Consider the following 20091-nt stretch of genomic DNA (forward strand, 5'->3'; position numbering starts at 1 on the left):
GGAGAATCACAGGGACGTGTGCTCAGCCCCAGGAAGGACAGTGATACGGGCACCACAGACCGTTTATCGGGGAGGGGCTCCTTGCCCCATGGCCATCTCACACAAGTTGAAGCTTATTTTCTGGATCTGCAGTGTCTTCCCACCAGCTTCCCACAGAAACGTCAGAGTCGAGAGGAGGCGAGGACTTAAACCAAATGCAGACTCTCTGCCGGTTGGGATTCCCGGGTGACGCCAGTGGTAAAGAAGCCACCTGCCAGTTCAGGAGACACCAGAGACACAGATTCGATCTCTGGGTCGGGAAGATCCCCTAAAGGAGGGCATGGCAACCCACTCCACTATTCTTGCCTAAAGAACCCCATGGACGGAGGAACCTGGTGGCTATAGTCCACGGGGTCACAAAGAGTTGGACACGACTGAAGCGACTTAGCATATACACATTCTGCTGGTCATTTTTCATCAGCTATTTTGTATAAAAGTATCAAGTGCCAGGCAAGAGAGTCCCGTTACCCTATTAATACGAAGAGAGAGCAGAGTCTCCAAGAAGCCAGGTAAACACACACAAAACCCTGAAATCTGCAGCCTTCTGCCTTCTGCCGCCTCTCCAAGCATGTACATCACACGCACAGTGACAAAAACACAGACAACGTTTACTCAGTGTCACGTTTAGATGCTTCAAGCATCCGGTGACCCAGAGACAAACCGGTTCTTCAGAAGTCTTTTAATTTTATTGTATGTTCTATTCCACCTGGGGCTGTAAACAGTTGCTTTGACCAAAAAGTACACAGTGTCTCCAACAGTAAGTAAGTGTTAGTCGCCCAGTTGTGCCCGACTCTTTGAGACCCCAAGCTCCTCTGTCCATGAGATTTACCAAGCACGGATACTGGAGTGGGCTGCCATTTCCCCCTCCAAGGGATCTTCCCAACCCAGGGATCGAACCAGGGTCTCCTGCACTGCAGACAGATTATTTACCGACAGAAAGTGTATTTCAGAACATTCGGAGGAACCCTGGCCCACCCCCACGAGGTTCCAGTCCAGCCCCAGGTGCCAAGCCCACCAACAACAGCGTCTCCTGCCGGAGTCTGAGCTCTTCCTCAGTTGATTCACAGGATTAGGACCTGGAGCAGAGCTCCCTAATGCATTAGCGCCGACGCAGGTCAAGTAACCCGCCAACACTTGGTGCTTAGCAGGAGGGACCGGGCCGGGGAAAGGGTGCCTGGGACCCAGGGTCCTGGTACGCGGACGGCGTGTATGCCCGCTCACACACACTTAGCCAGTACAGAGGCTCCATGGGCCGTGTGATGTGGACAGAAGCCCATGCCCCCTATGAGTGCCCAGACCCGCTGACTCAGTGTAGTGGGCCCGGGCCAGCACGCCCGCTGAGGGAGCACACAGGGCAGGGCGGGACTCTGGTTACTTTCATCTCTTTCTTCTTAGACATGTCTCTGTAAACGTTTCACCTCCTATGAAACAGTGGAACGTATACAGATGATAAATAAGCACATGGGCATGGGGGGTACCCACATATATTTGCTGGCTCCAGTGCAGGGGTGGGCCGCAGGAAGCCTCGTACATGGCAGCACCGGGCAGAGGGGCAGACAGCAGGGCCAAGGCGTGCAGTATGGAGTGTTCAGAGGGGACCGCACCCCACTTGAAATTTCGTTCACAGGTCACCTGGAGATCCACAACCCTGACCACAGTCAGGGGCCTCCAATCTCTCTCTCCTTCCTGAGGCCACACCAGAGGAAGCCCAGAGTCTTAATTCAAGACTGTCAGAAGCAGCACACAAAGAGAAGCTTCCTTTCTGTCTGGACGACGTCCCAGGGCACACAGAGGTGGGTTCCTTCTGTTTCGGTTGTTTCAAAACAACCGTGGGGCACTTTTGCATCCCAAAGCCTAGATCTGAAGTGTTCCCAAAGCCACCCCAGGCAAGAAACCTTATCTATTTTAATTATTTTTTAGGGGGGTTACTCGGAGTGACATGTGGAACTTCCACAGCCAGGGATCAAAGCCGTGCCCATTGCAGTGGAAGCGCAGAGTCTTAACCACTGGATCACCAGGAAGTCCAAGGTGGTCCATTTTGTTTTACTTGAATATTTACTCATTCACTTGGCTGGGCCAGTTCTCAGCTGCAGCATGTGGGGTCTTTGATTGTGGCATTCGAACTCCTAGTTGCGGCACCTGGGATTTATTTTCCTGACCAGGGATCGAACCCAGGCTCACAGCATTGGGAGCATGGGGTCTCAGCCATTAGACCACCAGGGAAGTCTTGTCTATTTTAAAAGAGGGGCAGACGAACGCTTAAGCAGGATGTGAATTTCTTCTGGGTCATCAGGGCCCATGTCCTCAAACATTAAGCAGTGTTGACGTGGGATTTAAATTTTCACTCAAAGTAGAATTTGAATATCAAAGTCTAAAAATAAAGCGCGAGAAGAGGCCAGCCCTGGAGTCACCCTACAAGGAATGGGGAGCGTTGGGGCAGACTGAAACACAATACGGGATGTTCTGAGCGCCTTGACCAAAACACGGAGGCAGCATGAAAATTCTTTGAAGAAACAGAACTCACCCTGTGAGTCCCAAGAGAAAGTCTTATGAGCATGTAAAACCGTGTCGATTACAGCTTCAATTCGAACAGTACCAAAGGGGACAAAGTTTCTTTTTCGGCACTTCAAGAATCTGGCAGCAGCAACCAAAAAATATTCATAGGAGCAAATGTCACTGGGTAAAAGAAGGCGGGACTGGCTCCCGGCGGGGCGGCGGGGCGGCGAGTGGCGGGCACATTCTCCCACACCTACCGGAGCGGATCAGATGATGGCAGCTCAGCAGTTTGGAATGAACAGCTGAGCGCAGCTGTCGTGTGTGGGACCTCCCGGCCCTTCTTCTGGAGAATATGCTCATTTCAGCTGCTAAGAATGTCCCCACACAGGTAAGAATACTGAGAGAAATGTTAGTCTCCGGAATGTCCTTGTCCCCAGTTCCTTGGCTACTTGCAAGCTGACGCCAACACCAAGTCTATCTGAGGATCCCCGGGTATACTGGGGCCTCACTGATCTAGCTCCCCTGGTTCATAGCTTCTCTAATTCCTGATAGACCATGAAAAGTTGCTGCACGAGGGTGAGTAGGACCTTTTCATACTTGAGAAGAGCTCCCCTAGGGGCTCAGATGATAAAGAATCTGCCTGAAATGCAGGAGACCCAGGTGTCACCCCTGGGTCAGGAAGATCCCCTGGAGGAGGGACAGGCCACCCCCTCCAGTGTTCTTGCTGGAGAATCACATGGACAGAGAAGCCTGGTGGGCTACAGTCCACAGGGCCGCACAGAGTCGGACACAACTGAGTAATTAACACACACATACTTGAGAAAGGGAATTTGTTTCTCTTTTCATAATAATGACTAAAATTCAGCTTTGAAATGAAGCAGTTGCTCCCTCAAGCTCACCCCGAGCAGTCCCAGGGCACTCCAGGTGAGAAAAGTCACCTCAAATTAAAGGACCTTTCTAAATTGCGGCTGGCCCTTCTCCCTGTTCATAAACTGCATGGCTCACTGTGTGTGGACACTTCCAGAAACTCTGGGACTCGTAGCGTGGATGCCCGGCCCCTACCGTCCCTCAGCCATCCATATCCCAGCAGACATGGGACTGCCTGACCACTCCATCACAAACCCTCCTGCTCCACTCTCGAAACCTGTCCTCACCCCCATCCACCTGCCCACACGCTGCTACCCTCCCTATGTTCCGGCCAAACTGCCCACCCGCCCTGCTGCCACTCACAGCGGTGACTGTCGGGGACCCGTCAGACCTGCCCTCCCCCTTTTGCCTGACAACAGCCACAGTCCCAACAGGATGGCTTCAGGGTGGGGGCAGTCGTCTCTGCTCTCCTGCCTTGCAATGCCTGCTGACCGCTGCAGCCCTGGGGCAGTGCCCCTCCTGGGAGCCCCCATCCCTCTTCTGTCACCTGCAGGCCTGGCCCTTAGACGGCTTCTCCCCAAAGACCTGCCCCTTCAGCTCACACCCGCCGAAGGGCCCGGCTGCGTGTCTGGATCTGGGTGCCCAGCACTGTGGCCTGATTCTCCTTTCCTGACGTGCACGGCTCACCTCCAAGTGCTAGACCTCCCAGTCAGGAAGCCAGCTTCTGGTTGCTGTATCCCAAGCCCCCGGACAGTGTGTGGCACACAGTAGGTTCTCAGGCAACAGTGCCAGTGGGGCCTCCAGCTGTTCTAAGCAGCCTTAGCTTTACTTCAGAGAAACAAAGTCATGACGCAATACAGACTTTAATCTTCACTGTAGCCTGTTAGCCTCTGTCCTCATTAACCTGGATAAAGTTATGATCTTTTTATAAAAAATGAAAGCTGTGTATTCAGAAAAGCAGAGAGAAAATGAACAGCAGAATCTCACTTTTTGTTTAAAAAAAAACATTGAAGTGCACATGGAGGGTGAGTGTTGTATAAGAGAAACAGCAGTGCTGTGAGGGTGCCAGAATACTGACCCCAGACGCTGGAAACAGGGGTGAACTTCATTATCTTTTACTTATCTGTATTTACTGTGTGTGTGTTCATGCTTAGTCACTTCAGTCATGTCTGACTTTGCAACCCCACGGACCATAGCCCACCAGGCTCCTCTGCCCACGGATTCTCCAGCAAGAACACTAGGGCGGGCTGCTGTGTGCTCCTGAAGGGGATCTTCCCGACCCAGGGATCGAACCTGAGTCTGTTAGGTCTCCTGCATTGGCAGGTGGATTCTTTACCACCAGCACCGCCTGGGAAGCCCACCTGTATTTATTACATGTTTCCAATTTGTTATGAGAAAAAAAAAAAAGTCACATTTCCTTGAAGAGTGGAGCTTAGGGATTGTGGCCCAAACCTGGGAGAAGATTCAGCCCGGCTGGTGGGTGGGCGTGAGGACATCTCAGCTTTCCCCATGGCCTCACACCTGGACTGGCTGCCATCGTCCTTCGATAAACCATCTAAACCACCTACTCCCTTTGTGTCCGAAGCAGAAGTCTGGGCAGAACTCTGGAGTCCACACCCCTCAGCTGCCACCAGGGCGATGGAGGGATGCTTGTGTCTCCCACCAGCAGTTAACTCAGAAGCTCCAGGAGCGCCGTGCGGAACGTGGAGTGAGCTGGCCTCTGCTCCAGCGTGTGGGGCCTGACCACCTGGGCAGGCTTCCGGGTGCTTACCTGTTGATCTCCAGTGTGTGCACGCCGTACTTGCTGTCAATTCTGTACTTGCCCGGCTCCCCGGCCTGGCAGATCAAGCTGCCGTCTTTATACCTGAACAAGGGAAGCATCTGAGTGTGAAGGCAGGTGGAGGTTTGGCACGTGTCCCGACCTTGCTCGTTTTCCATCCCTGCCCCCGCCTGGCCCCACACTCACACACACATGCGCGCACACACACACACGCACACACACACAAATCATCGCCCTGCTTCTGCCTGAGTCACCGCTCACATCTCAGGTGGATGGGCAGGGGGAGCAGCTTCAGGAAAGGTCCAACACCCCCTCATCTGTTTAAGAGGGGGCGGCTCTTACAAGACTCAGATGACCTGGGCAATGCTCAACTTGCAACAGAGCATGGGCCAAGGTCCCCTGGAACTTGCTAGAAACTCAAGATACGTCATTCCAAGAAAAAATGTAGCCAAGGTTGGTCAGGCCCTGGTACAGCCTCTGGAAGCCAGAGGGTCACCGGGACTCATGTGGAGAGACCCAGCCACTCTGGTCTCACTGGGAGGAGGCTGGACCAGTGGTCCCCCAGGACAGCAGGACCACCGCTCCCCGAGACCAAGGGCGGGCAGCTCCTAGTCTCCCTAGCCCACCTGTCAAGCAGCCAGAGGAGCCAGGTGACACTTGTCTCCTCTGCTGCCAAGAGACCCAATCCTGGACATGAGCAAAACGTCTTCTGTGGCCAGACAGACCCCAGGGACCCAGCATGAGCAAGTGGGAAGGAAATGGACAGATGTCAGCTTAGCAATGAACATCAAAACCAAGTATCGATGGGCTTAGAGACTTCACCTGTCAGCATCTCAAGGCTCCAGAAACCCTGCCGTGTGGTTCCAGGGCCCTGGAGTTTAGCGTCTCCACTCACACGAGTAAAAGCAGAACCGAGGGTGTCAGCGCTGGTCATTTCAGGGAACCTGGTTTTATTTCACTTTATTGTGTTTTCCCGGCTGCATTGTGCTGCTTGCAGCGTCTTAGTTCATTGACTAGGGATGGGGCCCCGACATCCGCAGCGAGAGCTCAGAGTCCAGGGGACCTCCAGGGAATTCCCGGGTTTTACATAACAGTCCTCTGGACAATCAGTTGGCTCAGTTGCACTTAAAAGAAACCACCTGCCCAGGCCCTCCGGGTGCGCTTACAGCTGCCTTTCCCGGTGGGTTTTGTGTGTGCTGGTCCCTGGAGCGGGTGCCGCGCTCCCTGCACACGGACCTTCTCCATCCACGCAGGAGAGCAGAAGGCTGCAGAGCCTTCAGAGGGAAGCAGCCGGGCCGCCCCAAAGGGCGCCCACTCACCACTGCACCACGGGGGTGGGGAACCCCTGCACCGTGAAGCACAGCTTGACTGACATCCGCTCCCAGACGGTGTGCGAGCGCAGGCGCACCAGGATCTCGGGCGCCCGGCTTATTCGCTCCTCGAACGAGTGCCGCTCCCAGGCCAGCCTGTCGTCCACCTGTCCGGGGCGCCGCACGGTCAGGGCGCTGGGGGTGCGCCCCGGGCCCCGGAGCACCCCACCGCCCCCGGACACCCCCAGTGCACGCGCCTACCGCGTGGCGCAGGCCGTGTCTGCCCGCGTGCTGCAGGGCCAGCCTGTCCAGCTGGTCCCGGGCGTGGGTGCGGGCCACGTGCACGTCCTCCTCCAGCTGCGCCAGCTCGCTCAGGTAGCGCTCCCTCTTGGCCTCCCCGTAGGCAGCCACCATCGACTGGTACCTGCGAGCCGCGGAGAAGGGGGCGCGCTGACTGTGGGCGGGGCCCGACCCTGCCTCCCCAGGCTCTCCTAACCGGGGAGAGCTTGTTCCGCGAGCTCCCCTCCGCTCGTTCCCTTCCTGCTCGCTTGTTCCGCGAGCCCAGCGTCACACAAAACCCACTCCTCTCCCCCCGAGGCTGCCATGTCTGAGTGAATTTCAGACCCAGGTAAAGCCTTCTGAACTAGCGAATTCAGACTGAAACAGTCTGTATTCCAGAGCAGACAGTCGGCAGCTTCTTGGTCTGTAGGGGCCCAGAAGTGAGGGGCCCACTCCTCCCACCGAGGGCCGCTTCCCGTGGGCCCACAGACGACCCCGACACCCCGGCCCAGCGGGCGTCCAGGCTCCGGTCGGCTCCAGGCACCCTGATCCTGGCTGCCGGGCTCCCCTTCACTCCCGGGAGACTCGTGCACGCAAGTGGCTCTGCGGGTCTGTGCTGGAGACAGCGGGGGCCTGCTAAGTGGGCTCCCAGAAATGGAGCCTTCTTGTCTGCAGGGATCCCACGAAGTGACAGTCACAGCCGTGACGCATCTCTGCGCGTGCCGCAGACTGTCCTGACAAGACCAAAGGATCGGAAGTCCCACCTTGACCTGTGTACAACCTCCGTGAGTATGGGGCTTGTTGATGGCACCACCAGCCCCTAGTGGTTTTAATTGAACTGGAATTGCCCCTCGCCCCAAACACCCTGACTCAGGACACTGACAAAGTGTCCCTGCTGGTCCCTGTCCAGGAGACCAGGACCCCACCCTCTTGTGCCAAGTAATGTCAACGGCCGAGCTTCTGCCCTAACGACACACCCCTTGGACAGCTGCGTGAGACTGGGAGGCCCACTTTGCCCGGGACAGACAGACAGGCCTCAAAGGGACACTGCTAATCGGCTGGACACGCCCAGACCCTTCAGAGCCCACTGGTGCCTCACTGGCTTGTATCTCACATGAAGATCTCACAGCTTAACTCACACTGATGGAGTCACAGTTTCGTCTTTCACCAAAGACTGATTTGTCCTGTAGATTAAACTCTTATCTGTAAGGAATAAATATGTGCTTTCAGTAACCCTTGAGGCCAGCAAGAGTAGTAAACCATCACCAGGACTGGAATTCGTCTCACTCCTCAAACCCCCTTACACCCGCTCCCCTCTGTGGCTAGGGAACTGCTACGAAATCTCCATGAATTCTGGCTCAGCTCACCAAAACCTCCAGTTGTGCTCAGGCTCACTTTGAAGGGAGGAAAGGCCTTGTAGGATCTTTCACACGGGAGATGTGCACACAGGCTGTGAGAGTACAACCCTGTGAAGGTCCTGAGAGCAGCGCCCAAAGCCTGGGTGCTGGGCTCCGTGGAGGGCCGGCACAGCCACGCCCCGCCTGCACTGCACCTGCTCAGACGGACCGACTTTCACCCTGAGCTCCAGGGACACAGTAAGATTATAATCAGTCTCCGAGAAACAAAATTCATTCTTGAGTCAGATTTGCTACTGCAAGAGAGCAGCTTCAAATGTTTGAGGAAAACTTCCAACAGCCAGAACTGTCACAAAACGCATTTTTTGCTGAAACCACACAAGTCACAGTATCTGACTCCCTAACTGTTCAGATCAATACACGTTTACTTTCCTCATCCATTTCGCCTCAGAAAACTGAGCAATGGGAGCTTAGGGGACAAGATCACACCGAGTTATCAATATAACTGACGGTTCAAATAAAGATAAAGTGATCCGGCCCTGGTCCTATCACTTGCTGTGCCAAAACTTTAGAGGAGAACTCTTTCTGCAATAATCCAACACACAAAAACCCAATTTCTTAATGCATACATTTTCAATTGATTCTTTGACAAAATAAATCTTCACTTGACAATAAAATTCATTTACAGGACAACATTCCCATGTGGCATTTAAAGATAATTCAAATTTTCAAAAATAAAGGCTAATCTTTTCAGATAGACAATATTTTCATTAAACAGACTCCTTAGTCATCGTGCAACTTTCAGACTGAAACATGTTGACCTAAATCCCATTTTTCCTTCTGGTTTTGAGTGTTTTAGAGATATAGAGAGAAATTTCCAGAAATAAGTAGAAGGTGAGGAGGAAAAATAGAGCAGATACAAAGCATTCTCGAGATGCGTAAGCACTCTGTTCTTAGAAGATTCAAGTCAGCTGACCACCGGCTTCTTATGATCTGGGATAATTTTAAGCCCGGCATTCCCTGTCACCCGCCCGCCCCATTCCGGCGGCTTCTGCCCCATGAGCTGAGCCAGTAGAAATGTGAAGCGCGAGGGTCCCTGCAGCTCCGTGTCCACATGGACAGCCGGCTGGCATTCTGGCCCCTCTCTGGCAGGTCCCCTGCTTGAGCGCAGGCCTCACAGCTGGTCGTTAGTAGCCCAAGCGGTTGTTGATGGAAATTTGAAAACTCCAATTCACACCTTTAGGTCTCAATGTTTCCAAGTATGGCAGTCATGCTCCCTGGGTGGGGCAGTGCGTTTAGCGGGGAGGGGACAGAGGCCTGAGGCCAGCCCAGCTCTGTCGCGGGGAAGCAGACGTGGGTCCCCTGGACCACAGCGCTCCCCTATGCCCGAGGGTGCAGAAAAGCCACCTGGGTCGCTTTCCTGCAGGGACCAGTGGAGATGACGGGGGTGCAGAGCAAGACGGGCCGAAAGCAGCCACTCCTGGCTTTTGCTGCAGCAGGAACCCCCCATCCCGTGTCTCCCAGGCCCCTCCAGCTCTGCCCCTGCTCTCTGACACACAGCCTCCAGTCCCCAGTCCCCGGAGCCGAGTGTGGTGGTGGGGGATTGGGGGTTACCTGCGCTTCCTCTCCTGCGCCTCCTCTTCCAGCGCACTGCTCACCCTCTTGGCACACAGCCGGCAGGTGGTCCTCCCCAGGGTGGTCTCCCCCAGGGTCGTCTCCCCCAGGGTCGTCTCCCCCAGCATGGTCTCTCCCAACGCCGCCCGGCTGGACTCCCTCTGCGAGGACGACTTCCGAGTGACCGATCTCTGCAAAGACGACTGGGCAGAAGCGCGCCTTGGTGCGGGGGAGAAGCGCAAACACGTAGTTACAAACAGCATCACTCTTTGCCTACCCCCAGCCTCTCCTAAGAATGTACAGGCATCCACACCTGCGGGCACGCGTGTGTGTACACACCTACCCGCTTGTGTGCACATACACACATCCCCATGTGTGATCTCCACCCTGTCTGCCCATGCCCACCCCCAGGGGCGCCCCCTTTCCCCAGACTCAGCTCCCTGCCACCCCCGCCCTGCCCTCTGGGGCCAGCAGGTGCCCGCCAGGCCCTTCTGGCCTGAGGCCACAGTGATGTCTATCTTAAGAGATTTGAAGCTCCCCAAGGCTGCGGGGAGGGGCAGCGAATGTTTGGCTCTGTTTGTTCCTGGGATGGCAGCCGACCACAAGGTCTCTGGGCAGCTCTAAATATAGGGGCCACGGAGCTGAGGCCAGAGCCGGTGCTCAGTGTCCACCTCCTAAAGTATCGCCGCAGGAGCTCACTGGTGAAGCTGCAGCTTGACACCAGCCCATCAGACAGAGAGGAATCTACCTTCTGCTACCTTTGTCATTAACATCGCAGAATTCTCTCTTGAGACCAGCTTCCATCCAATCGTCACTTTGCCCCTACACACCTCAGTCCCACCGGCATTCCCTTCCATGGATTTCCTTCTCATGGTCCTTACTTCTGGGTGAGCTTTTAGAATCTAGTTCTGGAAGGCGTGTGAAGGAAGATCCCTGTCTCATGAGCTAAATCCGGGGCTCTGAGCCAATCTAAGAGGACTTACTGGGACCTGCCAGGACGTCATGCAGTAGCCCCAAAGCTTTCTGTGCAACTGGGTCAGTCACGCTCCCTCTCTTCTCTGGACTCGGGGATCACGGCCCTCCCTGAACCACCAAACCAGTTCATCTCTGGTCAGACACAGCTCATACTTGAGATCAGCCACCTCATCAGTGACTTTCAACTTACTTCTTTTTCGCTGCGTATTCATCCAGAAGGTACCTTGTTTGGATATTGCGGTACGACTGGTCAAAGTGCTTGTGTCTCTTTTGGTAGAAGGGCACAGCGACGAGCGACATCTTGGAGACTCCTGCAGGAAAGAGCAACAGGCAGAGCTGAGGCCCTGCGTTTCCACTGACCAGGCTGCTGCAATTCCTACACAAAAATCAACTCCAACTAACTAAACCCTTCCTAAAAGAAAAGAGGGAATAAAAGGAAGATTTTATAAGAGGAAATAGTGTTGGACACCTATTAGGTCCCCCGGCACCTGACTGCGTTTCTTGTTTGAGTCCAAAAAAATCAGAAGACTGAGCTGCACTTTCCGCTTAATTAATAAACTCACCCAGCGTCTACAGACAACCTAGTTCGTTCAGGCAATGTGGAAAGCAGTGTGAGTGATAAGGATAAAAATAATTGAAGCGCAGGTCACAGAAGCACACAGTTAGAACCCGAGTGTGGAGGAGACAAAGCAGACAAAAGCACGGAACCCTCCATGAAGTGGGGTGGCTGCGGGGGGGGGGGGCGGCGCATGGCCCCGGAGCGCGGCAGCCAGCGGCCCCCAAGAAGGCGCCATTTGAGAGGAGCCTCTCTGGGTGGGGAGGTGACAGTGGCCGCAGGGCGGGTGAGGGCGTCCCTGGAGCAAGGTGAGGCAGGACACAGGGTCACAGGGTCCCAACAAGAGAGCTTTCACTCTGCAAAGACCATGGCCACATGTGGAGCGTTCAGCATCTGTGCAGGGGCTGAAGCCACTCCTGATTGAAGGGGTCTTGAGAAAGGATCGTGTCTCCAGGACACCCCCACGCCCACCCCTCCAACAGCCCAGCCCACTCACGGGCAACCTGTCAGCTCACTTCATGGGGGGAGCAGGCCTGGGGACAGAGCCCAGCTCAAAGCCTGTGGGGAGCAGGAAAGTGATTGTGTTTCGGCTAAATTCTCCCCAAGCAAGAAGTCTGCTAGAGCAGCGGTCCCCAACCTTTTTGACACCAGGGACCAGTTCTGAGGGGGACAGTTTTCCCACAGACTGGAGGGGGCAGGGATGGCGTGATTCAAGTGCATGCACTTTATTCCTATGATCAGCTCCTCAGATTATCAAGCATTACATCCCAGAGACAGGGCCCCCCTGCGGTGGGGATGTGGGGGTCTGGGGCAGGGCGTGTGAGCGGTGTGTGCTGCACATGCCCGCCAAGCCGGTAGCCCACCGGCTTCCCAGCTGCCTGCCTCTCTGAGGGGCGCAGACAGCATCTCCCAGGCCCTGTGGTTGCTGACCTCCAGAGGAGCTCAAGGACCCCCCGAACCCCAGTCCACTCTCATCATCTGTGTTCAAATGGGAGTGATCTGGCCCAGAGCACAGCCCACGGGACAGGGTGAAAGCTGAGGGGCAAGCGCGGGGTCCTGCCTGCAGCGGGCCCCCAACTCTGCACCACCACCCACACTCCTGAACGGAGGCTGGGAAGCCTTCCAAACACAGGGTTTGTTCCTCTTCTGTGACTCACAATCAGGTCCCTTCAGACTGTGATCTCCCAGAATCGCGGAACTGCAGAGCTCGGAAAGGTCCTTGGGGGTTAGCCAAGCTCCTGCCCCTGGGGGAGGATGGGCAGGCACCCCCGTGGCCAGAGAGGGGGTGATTTCCCAAAAGCAAACAGAAACAACCTGTGTGCACACAGAAGCATACAAAAGCACACAGAAGACCCGGTCCAGATGCCACCAGACTGCTCTTCTTGGGCCTTTTATACTTTTCTACACTAACTCATTTCCAAATTCCCTCCTAAAGACCAGCTAGTCAACCAACCACCACGGATCCCTGGGGCCCGGCGTGTGGCAGGTGGTGTACCTTTAACTGTAAACACACAACGGAAACTCCTGAGGGAGCCGATGCGGATGCAGCCGCTTCATCCCACCCAGCTCTGAAAGAGGCGCTGTGATGCTGAGGTCAAGTGCGCAGGTTCGGACACCTGCAGCCCTGGGAGGGACTCGTCCCTCCAGCGCTCTGCGTGGCCTTGGCGCTCTTGTCCTGTCTCTAACCCGGACCTCCGGCTGAACACCCACGCTCCATAGGGAGGAACACACACCGACACCAGTGGCCGTCTGCGCCTGGCACACTAGTGTCTGCTGTCGAGCTTAATTCTGTACGCAGGACGGGGTATCTGAAAGCACGCGTGTATCATTTTAATATCTGCAGTCCCTAAACTGCATCCCTGGGATTTTCCAGGGAGTGACTCAGAGCGAATCTCCAAGGAAAGCTTCCCCTCTAATAAGGCACACATTCCATCTCTGGAAACAGGTCGCTGAGTCCACGTGTTGGGGGCCAGGGGTCACCGCTCAGAGCCAGTGTCATCTCCAAGACACCTCCTCCCATCGACCGTGCACTCGTGGGGAAGAGTCCTACAGCAGAGAAGCCCAGGACGCCCTGCAGCTGCTGTTGCACTGGTGTCCTGTCCCATCATGATATGTACATGTCTCTGCTGAGCCACCCGTCAAATCTGTCACCTTTCTTGGCAGAGGGAAGAGTCCAAAAATGGCCAAGGTGACAGGGGAGAATAAGCTGTCAGGACATGTTCAGAGTGTGGCAGCTAGCAGCCTAAAGAGGCAACCCACCTTGGCAGGACCCCGGTCCTGTTCAGAGCCAGCGCCCCGTGGGCTCTATGTGCAGGGGACGCTTGGCCTGTGCTGGGCTGACTGGTGGCTGGCGAGCCCGCCCTCTCCTGCTGTGGGTGAGCCCTCTGCGGTGATGGGGACACAGGACTGGAGTGGAGTGCTTGCCCTTCTCCTGCTCTGACGGTGGACTTGCTGGAGATGCATCCCCCAGGACACCGGGGGCCTGGCGGTACCCAGCCACCAGCCTCCGCGCTTCTCCACTCACTGAGTAGACATCCCACCCAGAGATCCAGGAGGCTTCCCCGCATCCACCCTGCCCACAGCGGGCACACCTGCCTGTGCCGGCCAAGCCTGTTGCGTCTCAAGGATGGAGAGGCCTTGGGGATGCCTGCTCCAGGCTGGTAGCAAACTCCTACCTTTATGCATGCGACCCGAGCTGGCGGGACTGCCACACAGCCAGAGCCCACACCAGGCCCCACGTGGGCACCGCTCGGTGGACCTTGGGTTCTAGAACCTGCCCAACTATGCCCGTCTCCACCCGCCCAGGGCCTGTAGACGGGGGATGATGCCCATGGAAATGAGCCCTGCAGGCCCAGCGCCTGCTCCAGAGCTGCAGCCCTGGGATCTCAGGGGACCACGGGGACACAGCCAGCTGCCCTCTGGGGACCCCCAAGAGGAAGGGATGATGGACTGTCTGCACGGACCTCCCTCCACCTTCTCCTCTTTAGGAAAACAATCCCCCCCTGACCCCTAAGCCGCCCCAGCACAGCCTAGGGGAGAGAGTCCCGGGGGAGGAGGCATTGGGGCCAGATCCCAGCTCTAACCCTGGAGCAGCGTCCTTCACGGAGAACAGAGGGGCTGGAGGAGGGAGCAGGGGACGTTGGGCACACCAGCGGGGCCCGGCTCTGTGACCACCAGAGACAGCACCCCACTCTGACCACTGACCGTCCTCCACACCGAAGGCGCACAGTCAACCAGTCAACCATGGTCAAAGCACACAGGTTCCGCTGTTTTCAACTGTGAGTGAATTTACACAGCTCAAGCTGCATGGTCTCCTCCTGTCCCGGTTTGAGTCTCCACCTTTCCTGCGAGGAAACCATCTCAGGTGATGAAAATAAGCCACCTGCTCCCTGGCTCCCGGCAGCAGAGCCGAGCGTCCTTCTGACCCGGAGCCGCCGCTCTCCACCCACGGGTGCTCCTCACACGCTTGGGGATCGTGACCCCGAAATGAAACGCGAGCCTGTCCTCGGGTGCAGGGACGTGCCTCCGTGACAGGCTAAGCCCTGGTCCCATCCCTCACGGACGGACTGGAGTCATCACCCGTGCCCCCCAGAAGGGCTTTAATCCGTGGAAACATGTCCAGTAGTAAAAAAGCCGCCCCCACACACACCCCGTGGAGCCGCACCCCCCTGGCCCCGCGGAGCCGCCCCACAGAGCCACCCCCCAACACACACCCTGCGGAGCCGCCCCCCACCCCGGTTCCCAAGACATGACTGCTTTCCCTGAGGCTTTCCAAACTACTCAGCCCAGAAGTCAGCGTAACAACAGATCACAGAGTAGCCCTTCAAATCCTCACACCCCGACGCGGCCTGACGCCTAATGTCTGGCAGCCAGTGTTTCAAGTGTTCCCCAAATAGCCTCTGAGCCCCGGGACTGAATGTCTTAGCAGTTCCCTCCTTGCTGCTGAAGTCCCTGGCTCCCCGGGAGCTGGTCCATGCCACCCCGGCACTTAAGCAGGATCAAATTAGCTGGAGAAACAGGATAAGGCACTGCTTCCTGGACAGGAGCACTGCCCTCTCCTGAAGCCCAGAGGCCTGCCGCAGTTTTCACAAATGGAGAGAACTAGAAACAAAGGAGATTATCCAGAGATTTCATCCCACAAACTTTACCCACTGGTTTCCTTGTCTCCATAAGAACACGTGGGCCAAGTTCCCTAGTTCAGCGTGAGCTTCACGCAGATGCCCTGCACCTATGACCAGGCCTCAGTCTAGGACAGAACTCTAAATGAACTTTGCCCTGAGTGCTCTTGGAAGCCTGTGTTACCGCTATATTCATCAGGGCAGAACCTTAGATCAGGAGGTGGGGGGAGCTCAGCATTTCTGGGTTTCTTTGGTGGCACCGTGCGGCATGCAGGATCCTCCCTGGCCAGGACCAGGGCTCGAGCCTATGTCCTCCCATGGGATTCCAACAACTGAGCCCCCACCTTCCTGCCTCACTGCTCCCCCCCACCCCAGACCTCCTGGGTGCAGGCTTCCAACCCCACTGCCTTCCTCTGGGGCAGCGTTTCAAGAGCATGACCAGCACTCCGGCTCTCTTAGGGGAACCGAGGAGGAATCGTGCAGACTCATAACACACAGAAGAGCACGGGGAGCAGCCTGCTGCTGTGACGGGAGCTCTTGGAAACAGTGACGAGAAGCACAGAGCTGTCCCCTCCCCGAGACACTGCAGTCCAGATCAGAGCGCAATGGCCCTGGGCTCTCTTTTTCTCTTAAGAAAATATCCAGCTTTATTTCACACTGCTTCAAACCTGCCCTCTCCTGCCAGAGGCTTTCATTTCTGAGGCTCCAGAAAACTGCAGACATCCATCAGCCGACTGGGGAACCTGGAGATGCTGCAAAACCCAGGCTAAGGTGCGAGGGGGACGGGCTCAGAGGCGCCTAACAGCACAGAAGTTTCCAAATCCTGGCACAGAAACTCAATAAAGTTCGACTCCAGCTCTTGGCCGACGTTTGTCTGCGCCGAGTGGACTGCTCTGGTTCACACTTCTTCCCCCGACACCCACTGGGGGTCTGAGTGCGCAGTCAGTTCCTACCCACGCTTCAGTCCTCCCTGCCCAGCCTCCCACGAGCGAAGGAGAGGAGACTCACCGCAGGAGAAGCTGGCCGAGCGGAGAGGGTTCACAGGGCCGCAGGATCTGCTGGGGCAGCTAAACACGGCTGCCTCCCGATGCCCGGCCGCGGTCCATTTATGGCCGAGGAGATGCTATTTATAGACCCCCGGACGCCTTGCCCCATAGGGCTACCTGTGTTGTAAATCATTAGCCTGATCTCAGGAGGGAAGAAGTCCAATTCAAGTCGGAAAAATGGAAACGCAGAGAGCACCCGCCTGCACTCACCAGGTGCACCTTTCACACCCAGGAAACTAAGGCAACTGACCCAGAAAAGGAGCGTGGGCCCGACCCCCTGCCGCCCGCCCTCCCCCCGCCAGCTTCCCTCTGCACAGGGTCCACAGACCTATTTTCAGCACTGTTGAGCTAAAGTCTCCCTGGTTCATGAACAGACACCCCTAGACAGCTCTCTCACAGAAAGTGGACTGCAGCAAACACTGCCCCGAGAGGGCTCTGAGCCGTGGGTGCAGGAAGATGGCCTTGGTGGGGGATAGGGGAGGTTCTGGCTGGGTTTTTAAGTTTTTTCAGAGACGACTCCAGCTGGGAGTTTCACCCCAGGTGAAATTTACCCAGAATTTCCACCTAAAAGAAGACCCATGCCTAGTCGGCAAGTTACGTCTTATTTATAGTTATTACCACAGGCGTGCGTGGCATCTCACCCGCCCAGATGACTGCAGGATGCCCGTCGTTTCTTGCGGCCCGAGTCCAAATATAAATAACACACGACTGGCACGATCGAGCCCTGGCTGCCACCTGGCGCCTGTCGCCGAGAGGAGGGGCAGCGGGGGACCCCGTCTTCAAGGCCCCACCCAGCCGGGGACCCCCATCTCTGAGGCCCCTGAGCTGCAGCGCCAGCCCCCAGGCTGCTGGGCCGGGGGGCCAAGTCCCTATCTGTTGAGTGGTAAGGATTTCTCAAGTTATAGCACAGGGCCAACACTGATGCTCAGTTCAGAGAAAGCTGTTTGAATGTTTGAAAAAAGTAACATAATATTCTTAGGTATTTTGTTAATTTCCATATATTCTGTCTCAGAAAGCAGCAAAAGAAATGTTTCAACACAGTTTAGAGAACAGGTGTCCAGCTGGCCAGACATTCGTAACTGTCTTACATTGTTGAGGATGAAGGCCCATCAAAAGCAGGCTCCGGGCTTTGGCGAGAGCAGGCACCGGGCACACGTGTCAGCCGTCACCTCGGCAGAGGGTCCCCACCAGCAGACACTGCCAGCAGGGGCCCTGGAGAGCCGGTCCCGAGCCCAGAACCCAGCTCTTCCCCCCGGCGGGTCACCCCTCTGCTGCTGAAGGCCTCGCTTCTCACTGAAGAACGTGATCCTGACATTCTTACCGCAGCTCACCAGAGCTGACCCCCGCTTGGCCCGTCCTGAACCTGGAGACTGGGCGCACGCCCTGCGGACGCCGCCTGACGGGCCACACGACGGGGGACAGGGATCCGTGCCCATCACACCCCCCGTGCACCCCGTTCCCTTCTCGTTGCTGGCCAGCCTGCATGGGGGCTGCAGGCTTTCCCCTCCGGCTCTGCCTCCTGGACTTTGCCCCCTGGACAGTGTCCTCGGGAGGACATCCCATGAGGCCGCTGCTCCACTGACACAGGCGTGTCCCAGAAAAGCTCCACAAATACCACACCCAGTAACCCCCTGCTGGTCCAGTGCAAGGGGGCCACTGCTCACCCTCGCTGGGTCTGCTCCCTCAGGCCAGCAAAGCTGATGGCTTCTCCATTCCATTTTCTACTTTGCTCATCACGTTGTGCTTATAAAGGCACAAGCCACAAATTTACTTCCTCTGACAGCAAAACTGCTGGTTTCTGAAGAAATCATGGCCAAAACATCCCAAATTTGATGAAAAACTAATTAATAGAACCAAAAGCAATGACTCCATCGACATTGCTTCCAGTAATGTATGCATAAACCTAATTACCACCAGGAATGAAAACAATGGCTTAAAACTCAACATTCAGAAAACTAAGATCATGGCATCTGGTCCCATCACTTCATGGGAAATAGATGAGGAAACAATGGGAACACTGCAGACGTTATTCTTTAGGGCTCCAAAATCACCGCAGATGGTGACTAAAGCCATGAAAGTAAAAGACGCTTGCTCCTTCCTTGTAAGAAAAGTTACGAAAAACCTAGACAGCATATTAAAAAGCAGAGACATCATATTGCCAACAAAGGTCCCTCTAGTCAAAGCTATGCTTTTTCCAGTAGTCATGTATAAATGTGAGAGTTGGACCATAAAGAAGGCTGAGTGCCAAAGAACTGATGCTTTCAAACTGTGGTGCTGGAGAAGACTCTTGAGAGTCGCTTGGAGAGCAAAGAGATCAAACCAGTTCATCCTAAAGGAGATCAGTCCTGAATATTCATTGGAAGGACTGAAGCTGAAGCTGAAGCTTCAATCCTTTGGCCACCTGATGCGAAGAGCTGACTCTTTGAAAAAGAACCTGATGCTGGGAAAGGTTGAGGGCAGGAGGAGAAAAGGGTGACAGAGGTTGGATGGCATCACCGACTCAGTGGACATGAATTTGAGCAACTCCGGGAGATGGTGAGGACAGGGAAGCCTGGTGTGCTGCGGTCCATGGGGTCGCAAAGAGTCGGACGCAACTAAATCGCTGAAAAACAGCAACAAAAGTACTGATGGGATTGACAGCACAGAATCAAAACCTCACTGAACGTTGGAGACACACCAACAGAGCATAAGCGAGATAAAATACAGAGGGGAGAGACGGGAAAACTAAGAGCCTCCGCGAGCTGCAGGACGACTTGAGGCAGGGAACACATGTGGCCCCACGGGAGCCAGTAGGGGCCCCAAGGGAGGGGGCTGGACGGAAGAAAACACCTGAAGAAACAACCAGCAGGATGTTTCTAAATTTGCTAAAACTCTGAACCCATGGACGTAAGAAGTTCAACAGACATGAAGGTCAAGAAACAAGAACGAAGCTCCAGCCAGCCACATGGTGATCCAGGCGCTTGAGGCCAGCGGTCACGATCACCAGGACGGCTTCAGACAGGACGTGCTCTGCGCAGAGGGGTGAAGCTGAGCAGGGCTTTTCATGGAGACAGTGCAAAGCGGGGCCTCAGCCAAAAGCAAACAACTTTCAGAAATGCAGGTGGCTCCCCCGCGTGCACACAGAGCTGGGGCGCTATGAGTAGGGTGCCCTGCCTCAGACCCAGGCTGTCGGCAGAGCCCGGGGGCCCTGGTCTCACCAATAACCAGGCATCACAAGCCACCCCCCACCTCACCAGGCTGGGGCCAGAGGGGCCTGATCTAAACACAGCCCACACAGACTCCGCCACCGCCTTCTCCACCGAGCCAGCTAAGTCTGCACAGGGGGGCCCCGCCCTGCTCCCCCACCTCCCTCCCAGGACCCAGCCCCCTTCCGGGTGCTCAGCCCCGCAGCTGCCCCTCCTCCCCTCCCCCGGCCTGCCCCCACGGCCCCGGCATCCGTGCGGTGCCCCCAGCCCCCACGCTCTCTGCCAGCCTCGCCCTCCCCTGCTCCCGGCCGCACGTGGCCACATTCCCTGTTTATCCACTTTCCACCGCCCTTGGGCCTCTGCCCACCTTCCACTGCCGTCATGTCACTCACCAGAATAGCCCGCAGTCCCCCAACCCAATGTCGCCACCTCCAGGGGCTGCGACCGCCACCTCCGCCACCGTCTGACCCC

At 56.0% G+C, this 20091-nt stretch overlaps 1 protein-coding gene across 1 annotated transcript in view; it reads right to left on the minus strand.

Annotated features, from left to right (window-relative positions):
• Positions 1 to 16495, minus strand: part of MYOM2 (myomesin 2) — a 61546-nt gene extending 45051 nt beyond the window's left edge. The window contains exons 1-6 of the mRNA XM_055416326.2: positions 16398 to 16495; positions 10906 to 11026; positions 9741 to 9959; positions 6754 to 6916; positions 6502 to 6659; positions 5174 to 5266 (exon numbers count right to left, since the gene is read on the minus strand). Coding sequence (XP_055272301.2) covers positions 5174 to 5266; positions 6502 to 6659; positions 6754 to 6916; positions 9741 to 9959; positions 10906 to 11015 — 743 coding nt within the window. The 5' untranslated portion in view covers positions 11016 to 11026; positions 16398 to 16495. The remainder of the gene's footprint in view (positions 1 to 5173; positions 5267 to 6501; positions 6660 to 6753; positions 6917 to 9740; positions 9960 to 10905; positions 11027 to 16397) is intronic.
• Positions 16496 to 20091: the final 3596 nt, after the last annotated feature.

Source organism: Moschus berezovskii, chromosome 26, assembly GCF_049115385.1.
Source record: "Moschus berezovskii isolate FMDL1 chromosome 26, NW_MosBer_1.0, whole genome shotgun sequence".
NCBI classification, from domain to species: Eukaryota; Metazoa; Chordata; class Mammalia; order Artiodactyla; family Moschidae; genus Moschus; species Moschus berezovskii.